The sequence below is a fragment of the Alternaria triticimaculans genome (genome assembly GCF_023758025.1).
Source record: "Alternaria triticimaculans strain BMP 0046 chromosome Unknown scaffold_19, whole genome shotgun sequence".
NCBI classification, from domain to species: Eukaryota; Fungi; Ascomycota; class Dothideomycetes; order Pleosporales; family Pleosporaceae; genus Alternaria; species Alternaria triticimaculans.
This window is the reverse complement of record NW_026055976.1, coordinates 62,173-86,478: the sequence shown is the minus strand read 5'-3', so window position 1 is coordinate 86,478 and position 24,306 is coordinate 62,173. Positions and strand designations below refer to the sequence as shown.

Here is a 24,306-nt window from a genome sequence, read left to right as displayed (position 1 = left end):
GTCCCGACGTATGGCCTGATACATCTACTTAGGCAGGTGAAGTTGTCCGGGCTGATGCGCGTTAGTTCCTTCTGGTACAAGTTCCCGCTTCACCTCAAAGTATACGTCCTTCCGAATGAAAAGCTCTTGGGTGCTGTGCTGACTCCTCCGATTGGATTCTCGTGTACCCATGCGCTCCAAGTTGCCCCTCATATCATTTGTTCCAAAACTGCTCTCCGCAACGTAGGGCTTTCTATTGACACTGACTGCACCGTCGCTGGCATGTCTTCGTTTTCGTGATGTAACGCTTTGGACACGATCAAATCGAGACATGGGCAGACTTTCGCTGTGGTCGGACTGCGTAGTACTGTGATGTATGCTCGACATGTGGCCGTAACCGCCTGAGTCTGGAGAGTTACCAACGCCTACTTTCTGACCACTACCAGTGTCAAAACTGCGAATGAAGGAGTTGAGACACGGTAGAGTTCCAGCTATGAGCGAGACGCAGACCTGGGATTGCTGATAGATCAATGCTGTTGTCCGCTCGACGCCGGGATTCTCGCCACGTAACGAGCTTCTCCAAGTTCGGTAGAACAGGCCGGCAAGCATGAGAAGCGGAAGTCTTAGCGAAAAGATCCCCAGTATCTCCAACTTGAGGGTAGTCTTCATCTGAAGGTCGCGACATAGATATGTAGGGACAAGGGCCAGCGCTAAGTCGGTTATTCCATCCGTGACGATGATGATCATGTAGCGAGTTTCGATACCATGGCAGATATCAGAGGGTTTCCTTGGCGACAAGCTCTCTTTGGTGCAGCTAGCTGAGACTAGCACCGCGGATACTAGTGTCCATGTTACGATGATCCCGATAACCACATTACATATTGCCCAAGCGCGTTTCATGTCGCGTGTGAAGAGGCGTCGTACCAGCAATACCAATGCAATCTTGGAAAAGCCGAGAGATATGTAGATAAAGACTTGCCCATGTGAGTAAGTCTGTGAATGTGTTAGAGAAGGTTTCGCGCTGGATAGGGTCGCCTTACGGTGGCCATCCGTGAGTACTGCTCGCTGTCAAGACGTTCAAAAGTTTGTGCCAGCCCAGATGACAAAGAAACGAGGAGTAGTGAGAATTGGGTAACGCTAGTCACCTGTTGTTGTTAATCTATCGACGCAGGCAGTCTCAAGCTGGAAGCAAAACTACCTGCGCAATCAGCATCGCTAGGTCATCTAGTCCCAGGATACGCCGTCTGATGAAGATCCGTGTGAGAAATGTGAGGCTAGTGTAAATGAACGCGAGAAGTGCGACGATGTACAAGATTCCACTGCGATCATCAGGCGTGATCCGCGCCCAGCGGTTACCGTCTTGCGCCGTAGCAGACATGCTGAAGTTGGGAGATGCGCGTGAGCGTCGAATTTGGCTGATGAGCCATAGCTTCGACCATGAGGTTGAGAGCGCTTGATACAGCTCTTCGACTGTGCCGCAGCCATCTCACTGTCATCGCGTCTGTGCTCACCTATGCGAGGGATTGCCCGTCTCGTCTCTAGGAAGCAGGATGAGCCAGCACTGGGCGCGTAGCCGAAACGCCTTGCGCAAGCGAGCCGCACTGACAAGGCACCCGGATTGGCAGCATGTCGCAGAGGTGCGAAGGATTGAAGTTGCATTGCGGCTCAAAGGCCGCTTCCCCCCACCGAGCGGCGTGCTAGCCTCCATTGAGCCTTGGCCGCCCCCGGGGCCCGCTCCCTGTATCGTCAACGTGCATTTACCCATCACGTTCTCTCGATATTTTCATCTGACCGCTGGCCGTCGGCTTAAGCCGCTGCTTCCACATCTCTTCTGTACTGTTGAGGCAGGTGCAGTTGCGCCATCTGCCGCATCCTTTCTGGTGTTACCGAGGCATGCTGTACACCGATCTCTGTGCTGATCGTGTCACACAGTCAAAACTTTAAGATTCGCGCTCGTTCTCTTCAGTTTGACTCTACACACCTCTTTCTAATCATGTCGGAACTCAAAAATTGGGCTGCGGCCGTAGCCCGGCCTCTTGAGAACGAGTCGCAACAGGATGGCATCGCTCCAGCAAAGAGGGGGACCGCTGGCGACCAAAAGGACATGTATCGTATGGGAAAGCGGCAGGAGCTGCGACGAAACTTCGGTTTTGTGTCGATATTCGGATACAGCATGGTGTTGATGGCGACATGGGAGACCATCCTGACGTGGGTATGCATGAACATTTGATCTGCACTGTCTGACACCCAACAGAACTCTCATCATCCCATTGACCAATGGTGGCACCGGTGGCGCCATCGTCATGTTCCTCGTCACAGCGGTGGGCATGGGCTTTGTCATTGTCTCAATGGCTGAGATGGCTTCAATGTGCGTAGCGGCCGGTTGCTGACATCTCCTTGACACGAACCAATCGCTGACGAAAATGAAGGGCTCCTACTTCCGGTGGACAGTATCACTGGGTGTCTGAATTTGCGCCAAAGAAACACCAGAAGTTCTTGAGTTACCTCGTGTAAGCTTCCTCGAGTGTATCCACAAGGCTTGTCACTAACCGGGTACCAGTGGCTGGCTTTGCGTGCTGGGTTGGCAGACCGGAATCGCATCCATCGCCTTCCTTGCTGGTGGTCAGGTCCAAGGACTCATCATCCTCAACAACCCCAACTACGTCCCCGAACGATGGCACGGCACTCTCCTGGTCATCGCGGTAGCGACCTTTTCGATTCTTTTCAACACGCTCCTAGCTCGTAAGCTACCTCTGGTCGAAGGCATCGTCCTGGTGCTGCACATCTTTGGATTCTTCGCAATCTTCATCACCATGTGGGTGCTGGGGCCGCGCAGCTCATCCAGAGAGGTTTTCGGTGGATTCCAAGACAACGCTGGATGGGGTAGTGTGGGCCTGTCTGTGTTGGTAGGACAGCTCTCGCCAATCTTCTCCCTCCTGGGTGCAGATGCTGCTACCCATATGTCGGAAGAATTGAAGGACGCCTCGCACACACTTCCCCGCGCCATGATCTGGACAGCAGTCGTTAACAGCAGTTTGGGTTTCCTCATGCTAGTAACCTTCTGCTTCTGCCTCGGCGACGTCGAAAGCGCGATCATGTCGCCGACCGGGCAGCCCCACATCCAGATCATGTACAACGCTACACAGTCCATTCCAGGGGCCACAGCTCTGGCATCGATCACGACTATTATGGCCGTGTTTGGGTGCGTCAACAATGTGGCAACATGCTCGCGCCAGCTCTTCGCCTTTGCTCGCGACCACGGCGTTCCCTTCAGTGCCTTCCTATCCCGAGTCCGACCAGGCTGGGATATCCCTCTCAACAGCGTTCTTGTGTCTTTCGGTATTGCCATCGGTCTCTCCCTCATCAACATCGGCAGCACCGTGGCATTCAACTCCGTCGCATCGCTGGGCACGTGTGCTCTCCTCTCGTCCTACATCGTCAGTATCTCATGCATGTTCATCAAGAGATGGAACAGAGAGCCCCTGCTCCCCTGCAAGTTCTCGCTCGGTCGCGCCGGTATCTGGGTCAATGGCGTGTCCGTTGTGTATTTATGCGTAGTGTTGGTGTTCGCCTTCTTCCCCACATTCCCGCACCCAACACCTGATCTGATGAACTGGAACATCCTCATCTACGGCGTTGTCGTAGTATTTTCTCTTGTTTACTTCTTTCTCAAGGGGCGCAAGGTGTATGTTGGGCCTGTGGAGTATCTCAACAAAGATCTTTGAGTGGTAGCCTCATCCTAGGAAAGTATGGACGAAACTGACTAGATGGCATGGGGGTACATAACCGTTATTACTGTTTGTCGTTGTACAATGAAGAACCGTAAATTGCTCGTATACCAACCTTCCCAAGACCAATTACCCATCGTCGCCCAGGCTGTTCGGCCCGTGGATCAAGGCCACTATTACAGTGTCGTGGGCGATGCAAGCTTGTCGAGTCAAACATCATCCTCAACAATATGTACTTCCACCAACTCCACCCTTATGTTCGGCTCGCTAGGGGAGATCGCGGGCTGAACGAGCGTCGTGTAGATGTATGTGCCCGACACTGATGCTGATTCGGTATGGTCGTATCGCAATATCCCCAAGGCCGATTCTCTGCACACAGTCCTCAACATAGCTATTGACTGCAGAGCTTTGGCTTCGAATTGGACCGTCGAGGTTTTCGTTTGGCTTCCAAGCCATCCACGGTTCTACCGCTGAACGTGTGATCTCTAAACGCAATTGAGGATTGCTGAAAGTCCGAGGAACAACATAGACAACAGATGTGACAGCTCGCTCGAAAAAATTCTTCCAAGCGTCATTGGATCGTACGTCAATGAGGCTTTTGAGGCAGACTATGTCCTTCTCAAAGAACTTCTCTAGTTTGATCGTCAGCTCGGGCGCAGTCAACAGCAGTCGGTTTAAAGGAGCGAGGTCGATATAAACGGGTTTTTTCTTTAATGGACTCAATATCACTGTGCCATGTGCTTTCTCAAGTATGGGAAAAGATACGGCCACAAATTTTGCCAAAGTAGCGACGTCTGGGACATATGCGGGAATGCATTGGTGGTGCATCGGAAGGAACTCGTTCCGGAGCAGGCGACAAACTTGAGTAAGACCGAGAGCTTGCCGTCGAAGTCGTGACCAGCCTAGAATCCGATTTGGCGTCCTGCTGAACATGCACAACGGGTAAGGCGGAGGTATCAGTCGAACCTCTTTCGGGCTTGCATCGATAACGTGGGTGTAGATGTGGTTGCGGAGTTCTTCGATTGTCCAAGATGTTAGCATATTCTTCGATCAAGACTTGCAGTGGACGTTATATACCTCCGGGCAGTTCCAAGAGGTAGCTCCGCATCTTGCACAGCGTGCTTGATTGGGGCGGTATGTTCCTCCACCCCCTGTGGAGTCGGCTGGTACACGGAAGAAATTCTGCTCGTTTGTGAAGCTGAAGATGTAGATACACAGTAACGGTTATATCCGTGAAGAAGGCTAGCACGGACAGCGCGTCATCAGTCGCGCCCGACTCACGGTTACTGCCTAGAAGCCACTGTGAACGAGGCCGCGGGCGATCTGTAGAAGTAGTTAACGAAGTCTATATTGTTGGCTTCGAAGATCGAGTATACTTCCCACATTCGGTAGCTGAAATGGAAATGGAGGCGTTTGCGCAAATGAGCAAAAGTGAGAGCTATCTGCTGACTCATGCTCCACCGTTGCCTAATCGGGGTAGCGCACTTGCCTTTACCGCGCGTTACATCCGCCTCGTATCTTCACTTAAAGATACGCAACTCCCCTCCTTACGATCCCCATCGGAGGATACTGCGACTGTTGCGGATATGTCAGACTTGGCACCCGAAAGTAACGGCGCGACATCTGCGCCGAGAAGCCGCCTTCTTGAGCTACCTGGAGGTAAACAATGCATTCCAAGGTCGAAGATTCATCGCTAACGGCGGCCACAGAGTTGCGCAATCGAATTTACGGCTATCTCATCGATGTCTCGAACCCAAAAATCGTGCGTAGCGCATCCCAGGTCCAAAGCAATTTGGTATATGTACTAATAAGCTTTGCAGTTGACAGTACATGTGGCTCGTTTCTCAAATCCGTCGAGTTTCGATCCGATTACAGCCATACCTTTGCGCTTATATCCGCGCAAGATTTCATCAAAATCTGGAGCAAAGAGAGAGTCTCGCGAAGTCTACTGGCAAAGCTCTCGACCCCTTGCGCTCGGCCCTACGCAGACCTGTCAACTTCTCCGCCGCGAACTTCTTCCGATATTCCTGAGGAGTATGCCTAATTGCACCAATATCACGAACTTAGATTTCTCTGATTGTATCTATGGTCTCAAAGACACGCTCGACGGTTACGGTCACAGAGATATAATTTATGAGATCGATTCCGGGTCCCATGACTACCTCGGGGCGCTCGACCCGCTTCACTTCATTCGCAAGTTCCCCGGTCAACTCCTAGACTTCCGTATAAGAGCTCGAACCACGAGGAAACCCAAACCAAAGGCAAAGATACGACCGCAATGGGCCTGGGAGTACTTCATAATCCCGTCAGGCACTCGACTTGTCTTTCGCATGGAACTACCCTACTGCGAGATCATACTTGAGTTCAAGGTGCTGGCCTTCGAATCTTCGCTAGATCCTGGAATCAGTGATCCTTTTCCCGGGAGCGATGAGCTGTTGACGTGGGCGAAGGAAGTGGATCTCGTCGACGGTTGTGATCATTCCTGCTACGTGTTCGGTCAGACTCGCGTGTCTGCTTAGCCGGAGCATTGGAAGCTTTGAATCAACGTTGAAGAGCTCAACGCTGAAGAAGATGGCCTTGAAAAGATAAGTATTGCCAAGCTTAGCGGTGAAGGAGACGACGCTCAATGGGTATAGTCAACCATGGTACTGTGTTGAGGCAGAGCGAGACGAGCCACTTCCGACTTCCGCGATAAAGGCGACCTAGAGGGAAAGATACTCTCACAAATGGGTCTGAGGAATGCGATCTCTCTTATTTGATAAGGAGTACCTTTGCGTATGTGGTGGTTATGTATTTTAGGGGTTACAAGTAACTCGTCTCGCTCTGCGTTATCGCAGTACTATGGATAGGATGGAATGGAACCAGAATATCGAATGGCACACACCGTAGTGAGCTCTCACAAATGAGGAAAGTCGCAAACTTCAATCCATGAACAAATAAAAACCACTCGGGCTCTCGCAAACTTCAATCCATGGACAAATAAAAGATACCTAGAGCCTACATTAACATTATGTCACCTACTTGATACGTTCTCATCTTGATGTAGGCTCCGGATGCCTTCACGGTCCCTACTATCAGACACGCACGGAGCCGGGCTTCGGGTACATCAAGGCCCTAAGGGAAGTATAAGGAAGGTACTGTGAAAGTAATATTGTACATTCACCACCTACATCGTATATCAGCGGCCATTCAATGATGTTTCCCTATTTAACCCCCAGGTACTTAAGGCTTGACTCCTCTTCCTCGTCGTTCAACCTCATACGAGCCACCCCAATTCTCCACCAGAAGCCAAAGTTACAAGATGACTTCACACATTCCGCAACCTCAATCACGCCTACTCCAGCTTCCCGGAGGTAAGTAGCCTCCAGCAGAACCAATTTCAGAATCGCTAATGACATTCTTCACAGAAATCCGTAATGAGATCTACGAGTACCTAGTCGTCCGGCAGCGGTACATACACTTCAAACGACCTACAGCAGATGCAAATACTGCGACGCTCCGTGCGTCGAGTGACCAAAACACCCTCAGGATAGCTTTGGGTCTAGTCCACACCTGCCGGCAGCTCCGCAAAGAATTCCAACCCCTTCACCTAAAAGACGTCCATGCAACGGTGAACATTCCGGACATCAACGAATTCATTGCAGACTTCATACCGGTACCAGCAATCTGCACGAATAAGCTGTATATAAGAATACCACGGTCCTACTACACGGTTAACCTCATGCCACTTCTCCGCTTCCAAAACGCAGCTCCATCTGTTAAGATTAACCTTCTGGACCCTTATAAGGGCCCTGATACTTTCGACGTTAAATTTGTTGACCGCGACGAAGACCCACACTATAGATTCTTTTGCTTTCTCACAGCCGTTCTTCTCCTTGAGAGGACGACGGCTTGGCGCACGTACTTTCGAGACGCGATTGTTGACATCACGGTGGATCATGCCGAGCATTTCTCTTGGACCATCAAGGTCAAGAAGGAGGCAAAAGAAGACTGGATGCCTTGGAACGCGGCAACTTCACGAGAGAGCTCGTCCAGGCAACACCTGGCTGCTGCTTCGATGTGGAAGATGAGGATTGGAATGGGTCACATAATTATGCCAAACGTTCTCGTAGCCTCTGATTAGGTCGGTGGGCGTTTTCAAAGCAATCTGTAGTGGGCTGAGGATGGGAGGGATTTCTGAGCCAATGGCAAGGAAGTTTCAAATGCAGGCGGTTTGTTGAGGCTTGTAGTAGCTACAAGACGAACGTCATACCCACGATGAATTGAGTGCCAATAACCTTCCACGCTTTCATACTCCGTGATGTCAAGATTGAACCACGCTCCACCCCAACCCCCCTACATCGCCCCATGAACAATCGCACTTATCGCGCTGTAATCAGTCCCGTACCCATCATCGTCATCATCGATATCAAACCCCCTATTACCTTTCACCGCCCACATCACCTCGTCAAGCATCTCCTGTTCCTTCATCGCTTGGGTCATTCTCGGCTGCTTCACCCTGCCATTCTTATAGCCCTTCTCCCAATGATAAGTCGGATGCTGAAACTGCACTTCCAGCTTATTTTTCCGACCCTCCGGTCTTGTAATGGCTCTGAGAACATCGTAGTAGTCTTCTTTCTGTGCAGCGTTGATCGCGCGACGCAAGTCTAGGTTTCTGAGCTTGGGCGCGCTGACGGAGATGACGGGGTCGTCGGCTAGGGGCTTTAGGTTGTCTAGGTTCAAGTTTCCTGTGCGGCCGTTGTGGCCGGTAATGCTAAGCGAGGTGACGTTTGGGCATGCCGTGAGAATGGGCGGGATGCACGTGCCTGTGATGAGGAGAGCGGAGTCCAGTCGGAGGTTTTTCAGGTTTGGGCAGGCGCGTGCCAGACGAATCACTGCATCGTCGCTGATGGGCATGTTCGTTTTACCAAGACGCGCGCCCAGTCCTATTTTCTCCAGCTTAGTGCGAAAAGTTTCGTCTGCAGTAGCAATCGCGTCAAGATGCGCGCTGTCACGTGAGTTAGCCCCACCCGCCAGGTCCGGGAATACGTTCACCTACTCCTGCACCACAAAGTCTGGTCCAAACTCGATTTCTTTGATGCCAGCTGTGAATCCCAACTCCTCTGGCTTCCATTCGTTAAGCTTGGTGAACACGCGTTGCACTTTCGTTGGCTTCTTGCCAGTCGATGTACGTGATCCTCGCGCGTTGAGCCCAGACTTTTGTTGCTGGCGCTTTCGGGCCCGCTCGGCTTTCTGCTCGTCGGTGCGGCCCTTCCATCGTCGCTTTGCTGGCGCTGCAGACTCCATGGCGCTTTCGGTATGCCGATGGGTATATGAAGTCCACTATTGATCTATCGTCTAGGCGGGTGAAAGGCGTTGGCGCTCGTGATGGTTGGGCAGCGAGGGACGCTACCTTATGTGAGACGGAAGCTTAGGCCATCGCTCTGCGCAATCGAATGAGCAAGGGGTTTACACCCTTGAACGTTGATCGACACCCATGACAACGTCTTTGCATGGAACAAAATCCCCTCATCTTCGGTCCCGGGCTCTCCGATCGAGATGATGAGGGGAACCATCGCGACTGCCGGAACAGGTCCGACGCGATAAGCGTCAACTAGACACGCGCCTTCCTACGTAGCTCTACCAACAAACACTCCCCTATAACACGACGTAGCCCGCACATCAGCATCGCAAGTCCTAATCTCGTACAAAATGAATCATCATTCGTATCGTGTCACCGCCGAAGCAGCCGCTATATGCTACCTGACTCTCGCGAGCCCTCATCACCGATCTATAAAGAAACAAGAACATAGAGCCATACAATTACAGATGCCCACCCATCCATCTTATGCTGAAACCCAACGCCAAACACCTTCAGTGATTAAAATGTAGTAGGAGATCCTTCAGTGGTATAGAACAATTCGACTAAGCCAAAACGCCAGTGTTGTCCGTGTGGAACCCCTTCCCCAAATGTAAATGTGTGTTTCTGTTGTACTCCAAACTCAAGTGATTCGCCTCTTCAACCCTCCGAAGAGTCCTTTGAGACCACTGGACTCTTCCTTCTTCTTCCTCCTGTCGCGTCGGTCGGTCTCGCCGCGCCTGGGCCTGGGACGGTCTTCACCATGGTCTCTCGCGCGGGGTCGATCCGACTCCACTCGACGACCACCAGATGGCCGTTCCTTTTCAACAACGGAGATGCGGCGTGTCTTGGGGCGTTCTTCTGGTTTGGACATACGCCTGCTTCGACGACGCTCGCGTCTTTCCTCGTCTGAGATGGAGATCTCACCGACAACCGCAGCTGCGTCCTCGATTACCGGTGATTCGATCGTCTCGATAGGTTCCGGCTCTGGCTCGTATTCGAAAGGCTCTGGTGGCGGCGGCGGGAGATCCTCAGGCGGCGGAGGCGGTGGTGGAAGAGAAACTCCTCCGTCCCGTCCACCAGACATTTCGTGTTCAGGACGACGCATGAAGCGTCGCTCCTCTTTCCACCTGTAGTAATCGGCCTCTTCCTCAGCAGATGCGAAGCGACGTTGACTATGTGAAACACGCCGACTGCGGTGCATACGCTCCGGGCGCTCTCGGCTCTGATCCGACGACATGTCTCGGCTCGAAGGTCGTTCAGGCTCCGGTTCTCTTCGCGAAGACTTGACAGGTGTAGCCTCTAGCGTGTTGGCGCGGGCACGAGATGATCTCGACGGTTTCGCAGCCGGTGGCGTCGCTTCAGGCTTTGAACGGCCAAAGATGCCACCGAAGAGACTACCACGCTTCACGTTCGGTGGAGTCTCTCGGGTACTCAAACGCCTGCGCGGCGCACTACGAGGAGGGGTGTCGTCGACTACTGGTGGCAGCGGGGGTGGAGGAGAAGCGCCGTCATCGTCTTCCTCTGCTGCTCGGCGAGCAGCATCGCGAGAAACATCAATGAGCTCTTCCTTTGGTTTCAGCAAGCCAGCTGCTTTGGCTGCTTCCCGCTCCGCCCTCCTCTGACGTCGTAATTTCCGAGCTTCTTCTTCTTCGCGCGCGGCCTGCTCAATCGCCTCCTGCTCCAGGCGCTTCGCCTCCTTTTCAGCCTCATGTCGTTGTCTCCTCTTCTCGTGTCGAATGCGTCGCTCCTCTTCTTCCTGGGCAAGCTTTTGCTCTTCTTTGAGCTTCTTGCGTTCCTCCATGGCCCTCATGAGTTCTTCTTCGGCACGCCTGACTGCTCGGCGTCGTTCCCGATGCTCCAGCTTTCTCGCCTCCTCTTCTGCCTTCAGGCGGGCAGCGTCTGCGGCGGCAAGTCGCTCCTTCTCAGCTCTCTCGGCCCGCCGGGCTTCGCGTCGCTTCTGTTTGTCGGCTTCTTCGTCAACCTCCTCGACGGGGCGACGCTTGCTGTATCTCTCCTCACCCCTGGGTTCTCGGTAGTGCGAGCGGTACGGATCCGGGTACGCCTTCTGTATGTCGCTACCACTACTGGCTATCTCAACCTCGCGCAATTTGGCCCTTCTGCGCTCAGCCGCTTCGCGCTCTGTCATGCTGTCGCGACGCCTTGTTCTTGGCGCATCAGGAACGGCAGAAGCTGGCAATATTGGTCGCTCCATAATGCTAGCGCCACTTTCGCGTCTGCGGCTTGGTCGGTGCTGGCTTTCACGACGGGTGTGCGAATGTCGGCGACGGGTCTTCTCACGGCTGGGTGTATCGGCTGACGGTTCGTCCTCAACTGCAAAGTCGCGCTCCCTGTCCGCACGGTCATTGACGGTATGACCGACTAATGCAGCAGCGGCGGCACCAGTAATCCCAGCAGCAGCAACAGCAGCTACAGAGGGTAGAGGCGAAGGTGTGCCTGGAACTTCATCAACGTCGAGGGACCGGTCTGCTGGTGCATCGTCATCGGCCTGCTGGGGTTCGGGACTCTCTTCATTGACCACCTCGGCTACGGCCTCTTCAACCTCCACTTCTGGGGCTGGTACCGACTCCTCCACATCCTGGTCTTCCAGGGTCTCTTCGGCGGCTGTATCCGCCGCTACTGGAGCGGGTTCCTCGGGTTCCTGCGTTGGTTCTGGGGTCACCTCAGCTGGTGCTTCCGGTTCCTCAGGAACGGGTTCAGTCGGCGGCTCGGGCTCGGGCTCTTCGACAGCAGCTGGTGATTCGGGTTCTGGCTGTTCTTCCTCAAGGGCTTCGGATGGTGCTTGTGCCTGCTCTTCCTCGAGCTCGACATCAGGCGAGGATGCCGGCTCTTCTTCATTCGTTGCTTCCTCCGGGGCTTCGTCTGGGGCAGCTTCTTCAACATCACCGCCCTCTACCACTGGCTCAGCGGCTTCAGCGGCTTCAGCTGGAGCTTCTTCCACCTCAGCAGCAGCCTCTTCAGGTGGGGCATCCTCTTCAGGGGCTGGCTCTGACGCAGGGGGAGCAGCTTCGGCACCGTCGTCGTTCGCTTCGCTAGCTTCAACCACTGATGGCTCATCTGCCTCCCCTGTAGCTCCAGATCCATCGTTCGATTGACCATCCTCACTAGGTGGCTCTTGTGAGTCTTCTGCAGGTAGTGCTGGCTCTGCCTGTTCCGCCTCTTCAATGAGTGAAGTCTCAGCATCAGCTGCAACAGATTCGTCTTCTTGAGCCGCATCGGGATCCTCATCGGCGGCTCCGTCGGGCGTCGCCACCGGTTCCTCTGGCTCAGCAGCTTCCTCTGCCGGCGGCTCCTCTGGCTCATTTGCAGCTGCATCCGCATCTTGCTCAACAGCTTCCGCTTCTGCTTCCGGCTCCGGTTCCGCTGCGACTGACTCAGGCGTCTCTGGTTCAGCAGGCTCTTCCGTCTCTTGCTCAGCCACGGATGCATCCCCCACTTCAGATGCCTGGTTCTCGACTCCGTCGGTCGATGGGTCTTCGGTAAGCGGTGCAGCGGTGTCTGGCTCCTCCCCATCAACTGTGGTCGGTGCAGCGTCATCATCGGCCTCAGCAGGGTCTTCCGGCGGTCCAACGGAATCTCCAGCCTCGCTCTCGCTGCCAGATTCGCTGACTTGAGAAGCACCGTCACCCTCGTCTTCCTGGGCAACTTCCTCTTCTGGTTGGGGTGCATCCACCGGCTCAGCCACATCGGTAGCTGCTGCGGTCTCCTCTTCAGGCTCAGCAGAATCTTGTGACGAAACTAGTGAATCGTCGTTTACAGACTCTTCTTGAGTGATAGCACTGACATCGTTCTCGTCATCTCCTTCCTCCTCCTCGACTGCTTCGAGCGCAGGATCAGACGGATCATCGACCTCTGATGCTGGAGACTCTGCAGCTGGGACGATCTCAGAGGTTGCGACATTGACTTCGAGTGATAGACCTGGATGCGCCTCTGTGATCGCGGCCGATTCGGCAGGCGACTCCGGACTCTCGGAAGCTTCAGGCTCTTCGGGCTCGGCAGCATCGTCCACTACCATGGAGCTCTCTGGCTCTTCTTGAGAATTGGAGGAGAGCCCGGAAGCAGCATCGTCATCGGAACCGGCATCGTCGTCAAGGATTGACTGATCTTCCTCAGGCTCTTCAGGCTCAGCAGCAGTGACATCAGCGACATCACTCGGCGGTGCCTCTTCGGCATTCGTTGTTTCATCTTCAGCGGTTGCTGAGTCAGGCGCGTCGTCGGCCTGGGGAACTTCAGAGGCAGCAGGTGCGGCAGACACCTCAGATCCAGACCAGTCATCATCCTCGGACTCCGACCCAGATTCGCTCCCCGCATCGGATCCCTGCTCTTCTACTGGTTCATCATCTGGCTCCGGTCCTGTGTTGGCTCCGCTGGAAACCTCCGAATGCTGTGGCTCCTCATCGGGCCCAACGTCCTCATGGACCTGCAATGAATCAGTATACTCTTCTGAATGGCGAACGGCATGAGGCAGTAGGTTCGAAATCAATCACAGTTTATACATACCACTTCCGGCACCTTTTTGGCCGGCATGTCTGGTGCAGAGTCGGGCTCGGCTTCAGCTAGCGCAACGTTGGCAGCTACAACATCATGGTCGGTTTGTTCGGAAATATCTTGAAGAACAACTGGATCGCCGGCGGCGTGTTCGGTCTGCTTTTCTTCCACCGTGGAGTTTTCAATTGGCGTCTCAACGTCAGCCTCTCTCGAGACAGGGTCTGGGCTGACTTCGCTTGTCGCGTCAGCTGGGATGCTTGCGCATGTTTCGTCGGTATTGTCGTCGAGTTTGGGTAAAGGTGCCTCAGTCTCAGCTGCACTGGTCAGCGGGTGCGGTGCATGGCCACTTTTGGGTGGAGGAAATTATCGCTGCTGTACAAGTGGAAGTGCAATCACGAAAAAAAAGAAGGTGAGATTCAGAGGTGACGGGGATGTCGGGAGCCAAAAGACAAGCGGCAGAGCTAGCGCGGAGCAAAACCACGCATCTTGGAACGTCGACAAATTGCGATGCATCTATCGCAGCCCGAGACTCATGGCGACACACATGCTTCCACGTGACGATAAGCTAGTCGCAGCGGTGGCAGAATGTCCGCAGAATGTGCTGGCAGGTGGGCCAAAGGAAAATATGGGGCGTCCAATGGGGCAAGCCAACCGCTGCTCGCTAGCCCGATTCGCCGCTGGCATGGCGCGCTACCATCGAATCGTGCGTAATTGAGCCAGCGAAAAGAAGTGCAGACGGACATAAAGATGTGAAACACAAAAAACATAGGAGATACGTACCTGTGCATGAATCTGGATTCTCCACGTCATCGGGTGTAGCCGAGACTATGACTTGCTCGCTGTCCTTGGCAGCCTCGCTACTCACCGCTGGCTCCGACTCGTCGGCTGGCGATTCGTGTGCACTCGCATCGTCTTGTGCGTCTGTGCTCGCATCGGTGATGGCATTCTCCTCTGGAGCTGCTGGCGGGCTCGCCTCTGGGGCGGGTTCTTGAGCTGCAGGTGCATCGCCGGCTGCAAGCTGTGCCTCTCCAGTGCTTTCATCAATACGTGTCTCAGGCGTCTGATCCTCCGCGGAAGCATCAGCTGAGTCGCCGGTCTCTTGTGGCTCAGATGGTTCTGGCGATGTTTCAGAGGTTGAGGCTTCGTTCTGTTCGACAACCTCTGGTACGGCCGCGGACGTATCGTCCTTGGTAGGCTCATCCTCGTTGACATCGGCTGAGACGACGGCAACTTCGTCGACGTCATCGGCAACCGGAGCAGAGGTTAGAGTGTCAGACGCCTGAATGACCTCTACACTCTCTGGCGTGTCCTGGTCTGGTGACTTCTCATCCTCATGTACAGGCTCCGATGAGTCGTGTGCGACGCTCTCTTGATCGAAGTCTTGATGCTCGGAAGGATTGGTCTCGCTCTCACCCGGTTGTGATGAGGCATCGTCGTCCTTCTCCCAGTCTGAGATACCCATGTCGGAAACATCATCTTCGTCTTGTTCCCAATCGGAGATGTCCTGCATGGTATCGGCGGTTGGCAGTTCTTCGTCGCTCGCCTCAGCCTCCATTGTAGCAACTTCGATGGGTGACATATCAGCAGTGTCTTGTGCCGATGTAGTTGGCTCCTCTGGTGTTACATCAGGCGTGGCTTCCGTCGTTTGCATGTCTGTCTCTTCTGGTGTCGACGCAGCTTCTGGCTCCTCGGTGGAGGGATTGGTCTCGTCTTGTGCAGCTGTCGGCTCACTGTCGCCTTCGCCGGAGGCTGGTTCGATAGCTTCGTCTGCGGGAGCAGGTTCGGGTGCGTTCGTTGCTTCTGAGGCTTCCGCTGTGGAGTCAGGCTGGGGCTCACCTGTGATCTTGTCAGCATTGATTACAAATAAATTTGCTTGAACGCGACTCGCTGTGCGACAGTAAGACATATGTGAACTTACCGGTGGTATCTGCGCTAGCCTCGTTTGGCTCAGCTACATCCATGACCGGCTCAGTACTTGCAGGCGCTTCGGCATCTGCAACTTCGGGCTTGTCTTCGCTCTCAGTTGACGGTGAGTCGCTAGATGGAACTGGCGCAGACTCCGGAACTTCCGCAGCATCAGAAGATTCCGGAGCAGGATCTTGATCAGGTGAGGATTCAGGTGTATTCGCCTTTGCTTCAGCTGCAAGTATTGAAGCCACAACAGCGACGTCTGCAGGTGCTGCTGAGGTCCATGCTCGAGCTTCCTCGACTTCAGGACTAGACGTTTCGATGTCTTGCTCATCATCCAGGGATGGCTCTTCTTGAGCAACGCTTGCTTCTGACTCTGGTTCAGCGGCATCCTCAGCAACTTCAGTAGGAACAGGCTCGTCAGCTGGGGCTTCCTCGGCCACGGGTGTTTGTACATCAACTGGCGGTTCTACCGGCAGAGCTGGCTCCTCGACAGTAGACGTTTCCTCGACGATAGGCGATTCCTCGGCAGTGGGCGTTTCGTCAACAACGGGTGTAGCCTCAACCTGAGTGGGCTCCTCGGCAACAGGTGTATCCTCTGTCTCTGGTGCTTCTTCGACAGGAGAAGAATCCCCGACAGTCGATGGATCTTCACCACCAGGCGTATCTTCGGCGGCTGGGACGTCTTCAGATGGCGCTGTCTCCTCGGTGGCGGGTACCTCGGGCGTGGCGTCAACTTCGGGAGCTTCTTGGGTGGCGCTAGCTGTCTCTTTGGTGGAAGGTGCTTCCTCAGGCGTAGCTTTCTCTTCAGCAGCGGGTGCGGGCTCGGCATCAACTGCGTCTTCCACGGCTGGAGCATCATCAGTAGCGGGTGTCTCTTCAGTAGCGGGTGTCTCCTCGGCAGCAGGTGTCTCCTCGGCAGCAGGTGTCTCCTCGGCAGCGGGTGACTCTTCAGCAGCAGGGGTTTCTACAGTAGCGGGTGTCTCTGCATCCACAACGGCGGGCTGTTCCTCAACAGGAGGTGCCTCCTCGACAGCAGGCGCTTCTTCGACAGCAGGCGCTTCTTCGACAGCAGGTTCCTCTTCAGCAGGAGCTGCCTCTTCGACCGGAGTCTCTTCGACCGGAGTCTCTTCGACCGGAGTCTCTTCGACGGCAGATGTCTCTTCGACGGCAGGTGTCTCTTCGACGGTAGGTGTCTCTTCAGCGGCGGGAACTGACTCTTCAACGGCGGGAGCTGGCTCTTCGGCAGCGGGAACTGATTCTTCAGCAGCAGGAACTGGTTCTTCAGCAGCAGGAGAATCCTCCACAGCCGCCGGTGGCTCTTTTGAGCTACCAGCTTCCTCAACTGCAGGTTCCTCTTCAGCCGCTGGCGGGGCTGCTTGCTCTTCCAAAGCAGGAGGCCCTGCAACGGGTCCTGCTGTTTCTTCGGCGGAGGCGTCTGCCTCGGCTGGCTTTGTCTCCTCTGAAGGTGCTGCGTCGGGCTCAACCGCATCCGCACTCTCTACCATAGCTTGTTCCTGCTCAGATACCGCTTCGCTGGGTGCCTGTGGTTCATCGGCTGGAGTTTCCGCGGGCGCTTCTGGGGCAGGAGCTTCTGAAGCTGTTTCTGCGGTCGGCTCGACTGGAGGGGGAGGAGTGTCTTCTGTGACTGGATCGGCTGGAGTAGTCTCCTCTGCTGTGGTATCAGCAGCTGGAGACTCTTCGACAGGAGCAGGATTGTCGGATTGTGGTGGCTCAGCAGATTCCGCAGACGCATCTACCGGTGATGGCTCAGCTTCAGCTGCTGGCTCGGGAGCGGCGGGAGCTGGCTCCTCGATCGGAGGACTGTCCACGACTGCCTCGTCTTGTTCCTCCACTACATCCTCGCTGACAGCGGCCTCGTCTACCGCAGGTGGATCATCGGTCGGTGGCGGCGGGGGCGGTACGGTCTCGCTTACGATCGACCCTGAAGCGTCTTCGGTAGGTTCCTCGATGATGACGCTTTCGGAGACGTCTGAAGAGGGGGCATCTCCATCGGTGATTACTGTCGATCTGTCGTCACCGCTGCCATCGTTGCTAGACTTCTTCCCTCTTGACTTGCTGGTCATCACCTTCTCACTGGCCAATGCCGAGAGCAATGAACCCCTTCGCTCCTTCTTGATAATGCCGATCGGAACGAAGACCTTTTTCTTCTCCTCTTTCGGTGGCGAAGGAGGTGGAACGGATGTCGATGGCTTTCTGGGTCGGATGAACGCGGTGGGCTTGCCTTTACCATTCCCCCACTGTTTCTTCTTTTTGCCTATGCTTGCGGCGTCTGGGTCTTTGGTGTCAGAGGCAAAATGGACAAACTTCTCGGTTGGGGATTTCGGAGGCTCTTGAGCGGCCTGCTCGGACTCACCACTTTTCTCACTCTCTACGACTACTGGCTCCGGTGTTGCATCCGCCGGTGGCGCTGGTGGGGCAGGGGGTATAGGGGGTGCAGGCTCACTGGGAGGTACTGGCAGAACTTCTGGTGCTGACAGTGCTGGAGGTGCTGCTGCTTCGGGTTCTGCAGATGGTGCCTCTACCGGTGCTGGCGGTGGTGGTGGAGGCGGCAGTACGTCAACATTCGCGGCATCGCTCGGTCCTGGAGGCTCGTCTTTGACATCCTCGGTCACAACTTCAGCTGCCACAACGTCGTCCCCACTACTTGATGGTGCCTCTGCTGGCTGGGTTGATGGATCTTCTGGTGTTGGTTCTGCTGGGGTCATTGCCGCAGGTGCTTCTACTTCTGCTGATGGCTCTTCTGCCGGAGGTGCTTCTGATGTAGCCGGTGATGCGGCTTCTTCAGGTGTGACCTCTGCTGCTGGCGTTTCCTCCGGAGCAGCTGGAGCAGCCGGAACATTCTCTGGATCTACAATGGTCAATTGGACATGTTACGCATGATACATTCCAAGCATACCTGCTTGTTCGGCATTGCTGCTCTTCTCATCAACCACTTGCGTATATGAGAATACTGGTGTAGGTGGGACTACTCGACGATAGACGGGTTGTTGGGGCTTCGGTGTAGTCGCCGTAGCATAGAAGTTCTTCCCGGTGTTGGTGCCGCCGCTCGCATACGGGTTCGCCCATTGCGATATCGAAACATTCTCGAATTGGCGCATAGTGTATCAAACAAAGTCAGGCGCGGTGTTTCGAGGTCCAGAAATTCGATAAGTTGTGCTACGTGCTATAGATGTTTTCTTTGTTCCATTGCTGGTGATAACAAACGGTAGGTATGCAGAGGCGACATTAGACGTGGGGTGCGAGCATTGATTGCGGAGAGACGAATGAGAAACGGGTCAGTCTAGACGCAAAGCACAGAGGGTGGAGGTGTGCAACGTGCGTGGCTTCAATCGGCCAAAGCTGGGACGAGCGCTCAGATCAGACGAAAGAGAGGTGCAGGACAACTGTCACAAGACATGATGCGCGAAATCGTATGGAGATGCCTCGCATTGTGGGCGCAATGGTTCGGTAAGCCTCAGACTGGCATACCCGCATGCTGCCGCAGGCTCACGCTGAGAAGACGATTCTCGGCTGTAAGCATCATTGGTCCACGTAGGGAAACCCAGTTCGCTCAGGTTGATAGAGTTGGGAGCCCAGAAGGTGGGGTTTTCCACTGCGAGGGCTTTTCGATTATTGGTCCGATGATGACTTAGCTTGCAGTTGTGTCGCCAGCGCGGATCGTGGTGCAGCGTTGGTCAACGGCAAAATTTTGCGGCACCGGAAGGCTTGAGAGCGTTTAGTGCGGCAAAGCGTCAATTAGCAAGGAGGGCCCTTCTCGCAACCTTCTCGATACCCAAAGAGGGCCGCGATGCAGGGGCACGCATAGGGTCGTCATGGCTAAGAGGAAAAAGTGAGGTGTTGATGGGTTGAGTGACGTGGCGTGGCACCGCGGGTCCGGAAAGCAGCCACTAAGCGACTGATTCATGAGGGCCGACCCGGGTTTGGTCGTACCTGCCACTACCTGCAGCGACGTGGGACATTCACAAAGAAGCATCCTGCTGACCCCACCACCAAAACCCTTGGTACAACGAAGCCGTCGCATAGCATAGCGGTATGGAGGGGCCTCCGGTGTCATCGACTTTAGTCGCAGCTCCAGATCGCGATGCTGCGACTAACCTTCCTCGCTGTCCAATCTACGAGGGAGGCCATTGGTGACGTGCATCCAGTCGACGATAGGTGGAATTGATTATGCAGCGGTTATCGAGGCTTTCTGAAAAGATGAGAGGCGATGGAAGGGTAAGGTAGATTACCCAGAATGGCGGGCGAATCTATTGTCAGTACGTGTTCGCAGCTCAATGCTCAATGCCCCAATCAACGCAGATGAGTTGATTACCGCGCTGCAAGCGAGCATGTCGTCAGATGCGCTCATGTAAGCAGCTCTGGATTCATCTAGCCTGAGGATGAGTCTGGTCACGTGAGTAGGATCATCTATGAATGGACGAATCTGAAGCTCTCTCTCGGATTTACTTGGCAGGCAGTCTCATTCGACGGATGCTCGAAGCGTCCTATCAACTCGCCTAAAGAAAGCGCTGAACAGGTCTAAAGACTACTTTGTACACTGGGATAGAAGAACGAGATCAGGGAACTTGGAGCCGATGTAGGGTATTCATTTCTCTTGATTGAGCTGTTACCAACAAGTCGCCTATGATGAATTCCATAATATCATTTCGAGGCCGAAATGAGTCTAGCTGCGAGCGCCATGTTCTCTGATCTACTACACTCATCACGTGCCCACCTCAATTGAGCACAGCTACCCCCTAACGATCAAGAAATCTCTCACCATTTTCCCAATCGACATACACCCACCACGCCCACGAACTCCTTCTTCATCTATCCCCATAGCCGCCATCCATTCCCGATTCACCTCTTGATCCCTCTTGCATTTTTCGCACTCACGCCTCTTCCCCCTGTGCTTCTTATGAGATTTATGCGGTATCGTCGTAACATGCACATCTGTTTTCGACCACACTCTTTGCTCAAGCGTATGCCAAGTAGTAAGATTCATTGTAGGCGGCGAAGTGGGAGATGCGGATGTAAGCGTAATAGTAGGTGTGCTTTCGAAATAGTCGCTGTTGCTCAGCACTATCGTGGGAGGGTTTTGGCTTTCATGAGACGGCTTTGCTTCCTCTAGTGGTGTGTAGAGTCTCTTTGGGTTGAGCACGTTCATCCAGTCGAGGGTTTCGCGCCATTCTTGTGTGAGTTCGGAGCCGCAGCTCTTCCATGTCTTTTTTAGGGTTGAGGCGCTGATGGTGGGCATGGACCATCTTTGTTTTGCCGTGATTGGGGTGGGCAGGTGGGTTGTAGCCGGTGATGGTGAAGACGATGGACAGCAGACCAGACAGTCGGCTTGGTCTTGCGCGTCGGCATAGCGGCAGGCCCAACATTGGGTACTGTTGGTAGACATGGCTTTGGCTTTGATGCGATGTCTTTCGAAAGGGGAACTTTTGGAAGGAGGACTGACGGATTTTGTTAATTGCAGGCGAATGGAAAATGACTAGAGACACTGGATGGATATCCAAGAGCAAGTGAAGAAGACTACCATGATTAAAATATTCTGTTCTGTAAAAGAAATGGCTTTCCATCTGTTGTGAGTCGCTGAAGTTGGTGAGCAAACCATGGTTCTAACACGATGTGTGACCAAGCACAACGTGGGCTCAAGGCAACCATTTGGCCGCAGCTAGCAAACTACATCTAAGTGAATGAACACGGAAGCATTCATCCAAGAGTGTTTTGAGAGAAGAGTGTGCGTGAAATCATGACGTTCCTGCCTTCACTGCCTTTGGTCCTTCCTCATCGTGCTCATAACGGGCTCTCACGACTCACGCTACTCGAGATGGGAAGGCGCACCACTGGTCAGCCTAGGAAGCAGTGCTATCAGTGTTTTTTTGGAAGTGTAAGAAATATTAGATTTACTTGTATGTGAACCTTAAATCCGCCATATCGCCGCGAAAGTGGGTATCGTTCATCAGTCATAATCGTAAAAGAAGCATACGTCTTGAGTTCAAAGTAGCACCCAGTCCACAGCTACAGTCCACTTCTCCCCGCCAACGTCCACGTCCCACATTGGTGCGCGGATACCGATCACACTCCCAGTCTTTACCAGCACACCTCCCGAGCTTCTAGCACCGCCTTGGCCGGCTAGCAAGACTCTCATCGGGGTGTGCCCTCCATCCACACTCTCCCTTCTCGAAGCGTTATACATGCCAGCCTCGGTATCGCCGCATGCAAAGACGACACCCCCTGCATAGCATTCTACTTCTTCTGCGCTACGGCTTTGACCCCCGCCTCTCGAGAGACTCGAGACCCGTATCCGCAGCTTCACGCCGTCTTCCCTGTCACGACCAGTGACTGCACCATTCCTATCCTGTGCCGCGAACCCTGTATTTGCCGTCTCGATCATCCAGGTTGTGACGGTCGAGGCAAGGCCGTTGGGTATGTATTTGCCGTTCTTTCGCGAAGGAGAGAAGATCTCAGGCAGCGGTCGAGAAGGTTTCGGGGGCGAGGTCGGGAGCGCGGGGAGTATGAAATGGGGACGTTGCGGTGCACTCGCTGGTGTGGAAGTCACCGCTGCGATGCTGGGGAATGGCGCAGGCGTCCGTGGCGGCGGGACTTTGAAGCGGTGCGTAGTCGCATTGGATACGGGGGCTGGTGTGGAGGGCTCAGAAGGTTGTTGGAGCGATGGTGAGCTCGCAGGCGACATGCGACGACGCTTGTTTGTTTGGACTGATTCGAAGAGCATCTCGTCTTCTTGTTCTTCTCCTTGTCTGTCCCAGCGGCCGAGCTGCGTGTCCCCGCATTCGATGGACTGCATGACATCTTCGCCGTGTAGTTCATCCTGCGCCTCTGATTGGCTTGATTGCGATGGTTCCTCTATGCTTTCTACTCTCCCGAATTTCCTCCGTAGCTTCGGGAGTGGTGTAGCATGCGCGAATGCATCTTCTTGCGGCTCATCGCGCCTCTCCTTGGTGACTTCTTGCGTCTGACGAGGCGGCGCAAAGACAAAGCGCTTCGCAGGCGTCAATTTCTTGAACTGCAGCTCAGGTTTCGGGTGTGCGTTCTTTGCCGAAGCCGGTGTTTGTATAGCGAGGGCATTGCGCAGGCCAGATTGTGGTTTCTTAGTCTTCTGTGTGGAAGGCGGATTGGGCGCTAAGAAGCGGTGCGGGGAGGGCGTATGGGTCGGCATCGTATGAGCAACATCGGCGCTTGCGGTGTGTTCGATATGGCGGGTAGGTGGTGTTTGGCGCAATTCGTTGTGGGTGGAGGCATGGTCATGGTGGCGAGACTGGCAAGGTCGAGGCCATCGCAAGCGCGATGCAGTCGCGAAAACGCGGGGGCGCGTGGTCAGCAGGCTGCGCGTTTGGTAGGCGCGTCACGTGTCTACAACTTCACCTTTCTCATCACAGTAGACTCCTTCCTCGTAGCAAGCCCCTATCTTTGTTTGACGGGCGGTTTATCGCGCCGCCTAGAAGTTAGACGCATTCTGTCCAGCTACCGAAACCAACACGATTCTCTCAACATCCACTCTAGAGTGGTTCCCTAAGCTAGACTAGCATAGACATGTCTCTTACAAAACCTTGGAACTCATCAAGCATCCATCAGGTTACTAGCTACACGAATTGTATTGCAGGGTACAATGTCTCAAAGCTGGATTTTGCGACAACTCAACAGATCCGCACTCGGCTCACATGTCATCGTCTGAACGACGTGATAGATCCAGCCTCGGGAATCTCTAGATAAGCTTTACCGAGCTTAGATGCCTTCCGCATGTCAATTCTTGCGCGAAGGATCTATTACAACCAAGCTCTATGTATATCATCCCACGCGTAATCTCCACAATAGTGACAACTGCCGCATGTTTCCTGATACCGGACGAATCGGGGTGCTGGCATTGGGCGTCAATTGGATTCGGCGATACCAGCCATCTTTCGCAGACCTGCGTTGGGTCTGTGGGATCGCAATGGGGTGATCTCGCGATTGGCGCCGGCCCGGGGGTGATCAACGGTATCCCAGCTTACCCTCGTCTCCATAGGAACATCCGCCAAACTCAACGCAGATGTATCGAATGGAAGCATGGACTGCGCGTAGCACAATGGCAGCGCATGGAACAACCACGTCTAGAGAAAAGCGACACATCAGCAGACGTGCATTGTCTGGAGATGCATGGTTGAGCGTGGAGAGCATCTGGTCTGACAGGTCGGATCGCGACAGGCCGACGCAGGGTAGAGTGATAACAACCGGACGAAATGCAATAGAATGGCTGCAATACGAGGGTATACGCATCACAGATCCGGTCTACGCGTGTCCGTATGCAGGAGGGCCCGTCACAGCCGAGACGCGTCGTGGTGAGTGAGGCGAAGAGTGCACTCGGCGACCCAGCCACAGGATATGACATAGGCCCAAAGGAGCGCAAACAATAGCGCGACAGGCGTTCGCAGCAGAATGGAGCTAAACAGGAAACTTGAGACTTCGCGTCTGCAAGGGACGACCCTCTCAGCCTTAATGATCTGACCGGGGAAAGGCGTGGTAGGTCCACATGGTGGCTCAGGGCATGTGATTGGTGCTTGCGGGTGCCAGAGAGGCTGGAACCAGCCACATGAGGATGCGTAACATAGGAATAGAACAACACCCGCCGAACCCGATCCACCCAAACACGCTTGCTAGCACGCCAAACCTCTCTTTCTGCACCGTCGCTCTTTTGTTTTGGCTTCTCTCATTCTTTTGCTGTGATTCCATTCACCCAGTCCTGCAATTGCAGCGAATGCGCCTTATCTCCGCCAACGACGCTGCACTCGCGGCCACCCACCACCGAACACTCTCGCCTGACGCGCCTGCCCTCCGCGA

The 24,306-nt window shown here is 54.4% G+C and overlaps 4 protein-coding genes across 4 annotated transcripts; 1 reads left to right on the top strand and 3 right to left on the bottom strand.

The window, feature by feature from the left end:
- Positions 1-1,972: 1,972 nt before the first annotated feature.
- On the top strand, positions 1,973-3,704 carry J4E78_009172 (uncharacterized protein; the record flags this gene model as incomplete). The annotated part of the gene is made up of 4 exons (XM_049369766.1): positions 1,973-2,187; positions 2,234-2,347; positions 2,409-2,489; positions 2,540-3,704. The coding sequence occupies 4 exons, from the start codon at positions 1,973-1,975 to the stop codon at positions 3,702-3,704; spliced, it is 1,575 nt and encodes a 524-aa protein (XP_049218396.1).
- A 4,338-nt stretch (positions 3,705-8,042) lies between these two features.
- Positions 8,043-8,993, bottom strand: J4E78_009171 (uncharacterized protein; the record flags this gene model as incomplete). The annotated part of the gene is made up of 2 exons (XM_049369765.1): positions 8,043-8,694; positions 8,746-8,993. 2 exons carry the CDS (start codon positions 8,991-8,993, stop codon positions 8,043-8,045), a joined length of 900 nt encoding a protein of 299 aa, XP_049218395.1.
- A 695-nt stretch (positions 8,994-9,688) lies between these two features.
- J4E78_009170 (uncharacterized protein) lies at positions 9,689-18,584 on the bottom strand (the record flags this gene model as incomplete). Its single annotated transcript, XM_049369764.1, has 5 exons — positions 9,689-13,486; positions 13,567-13,868; positions 14,335-15,390; positions 15,473-18,334; positions 18,383-18,584. The coding sequence occupies 5 exons, from the start codon at positions 18,582-18,584 to the stop codon at positions 9,689-9,691; spliced, it is 8,220 nt and encodes a 2,739-aa protein (XP_049218394.1).
- Positions 18,585-21,466: 2,882 nt separating this feature from the next.
- Positions 21,467-22,648, bottom strand: J4E78_009169 (uncharacterized protein; the record flags this gene model as incomplete). Its single annotated transcript, XM_049369763.1, has 1 exon — positions 21,467-22,648. One exon carries the CDS (start codon positions 22,646-22,648, stop codon positions 21,467-21,469), a length of 1,182 nt encoding a protein of 393 aa, XP_049218393.1.
- Positions 22,649-24,306: the final 1,658 nt, after the last annotated feature.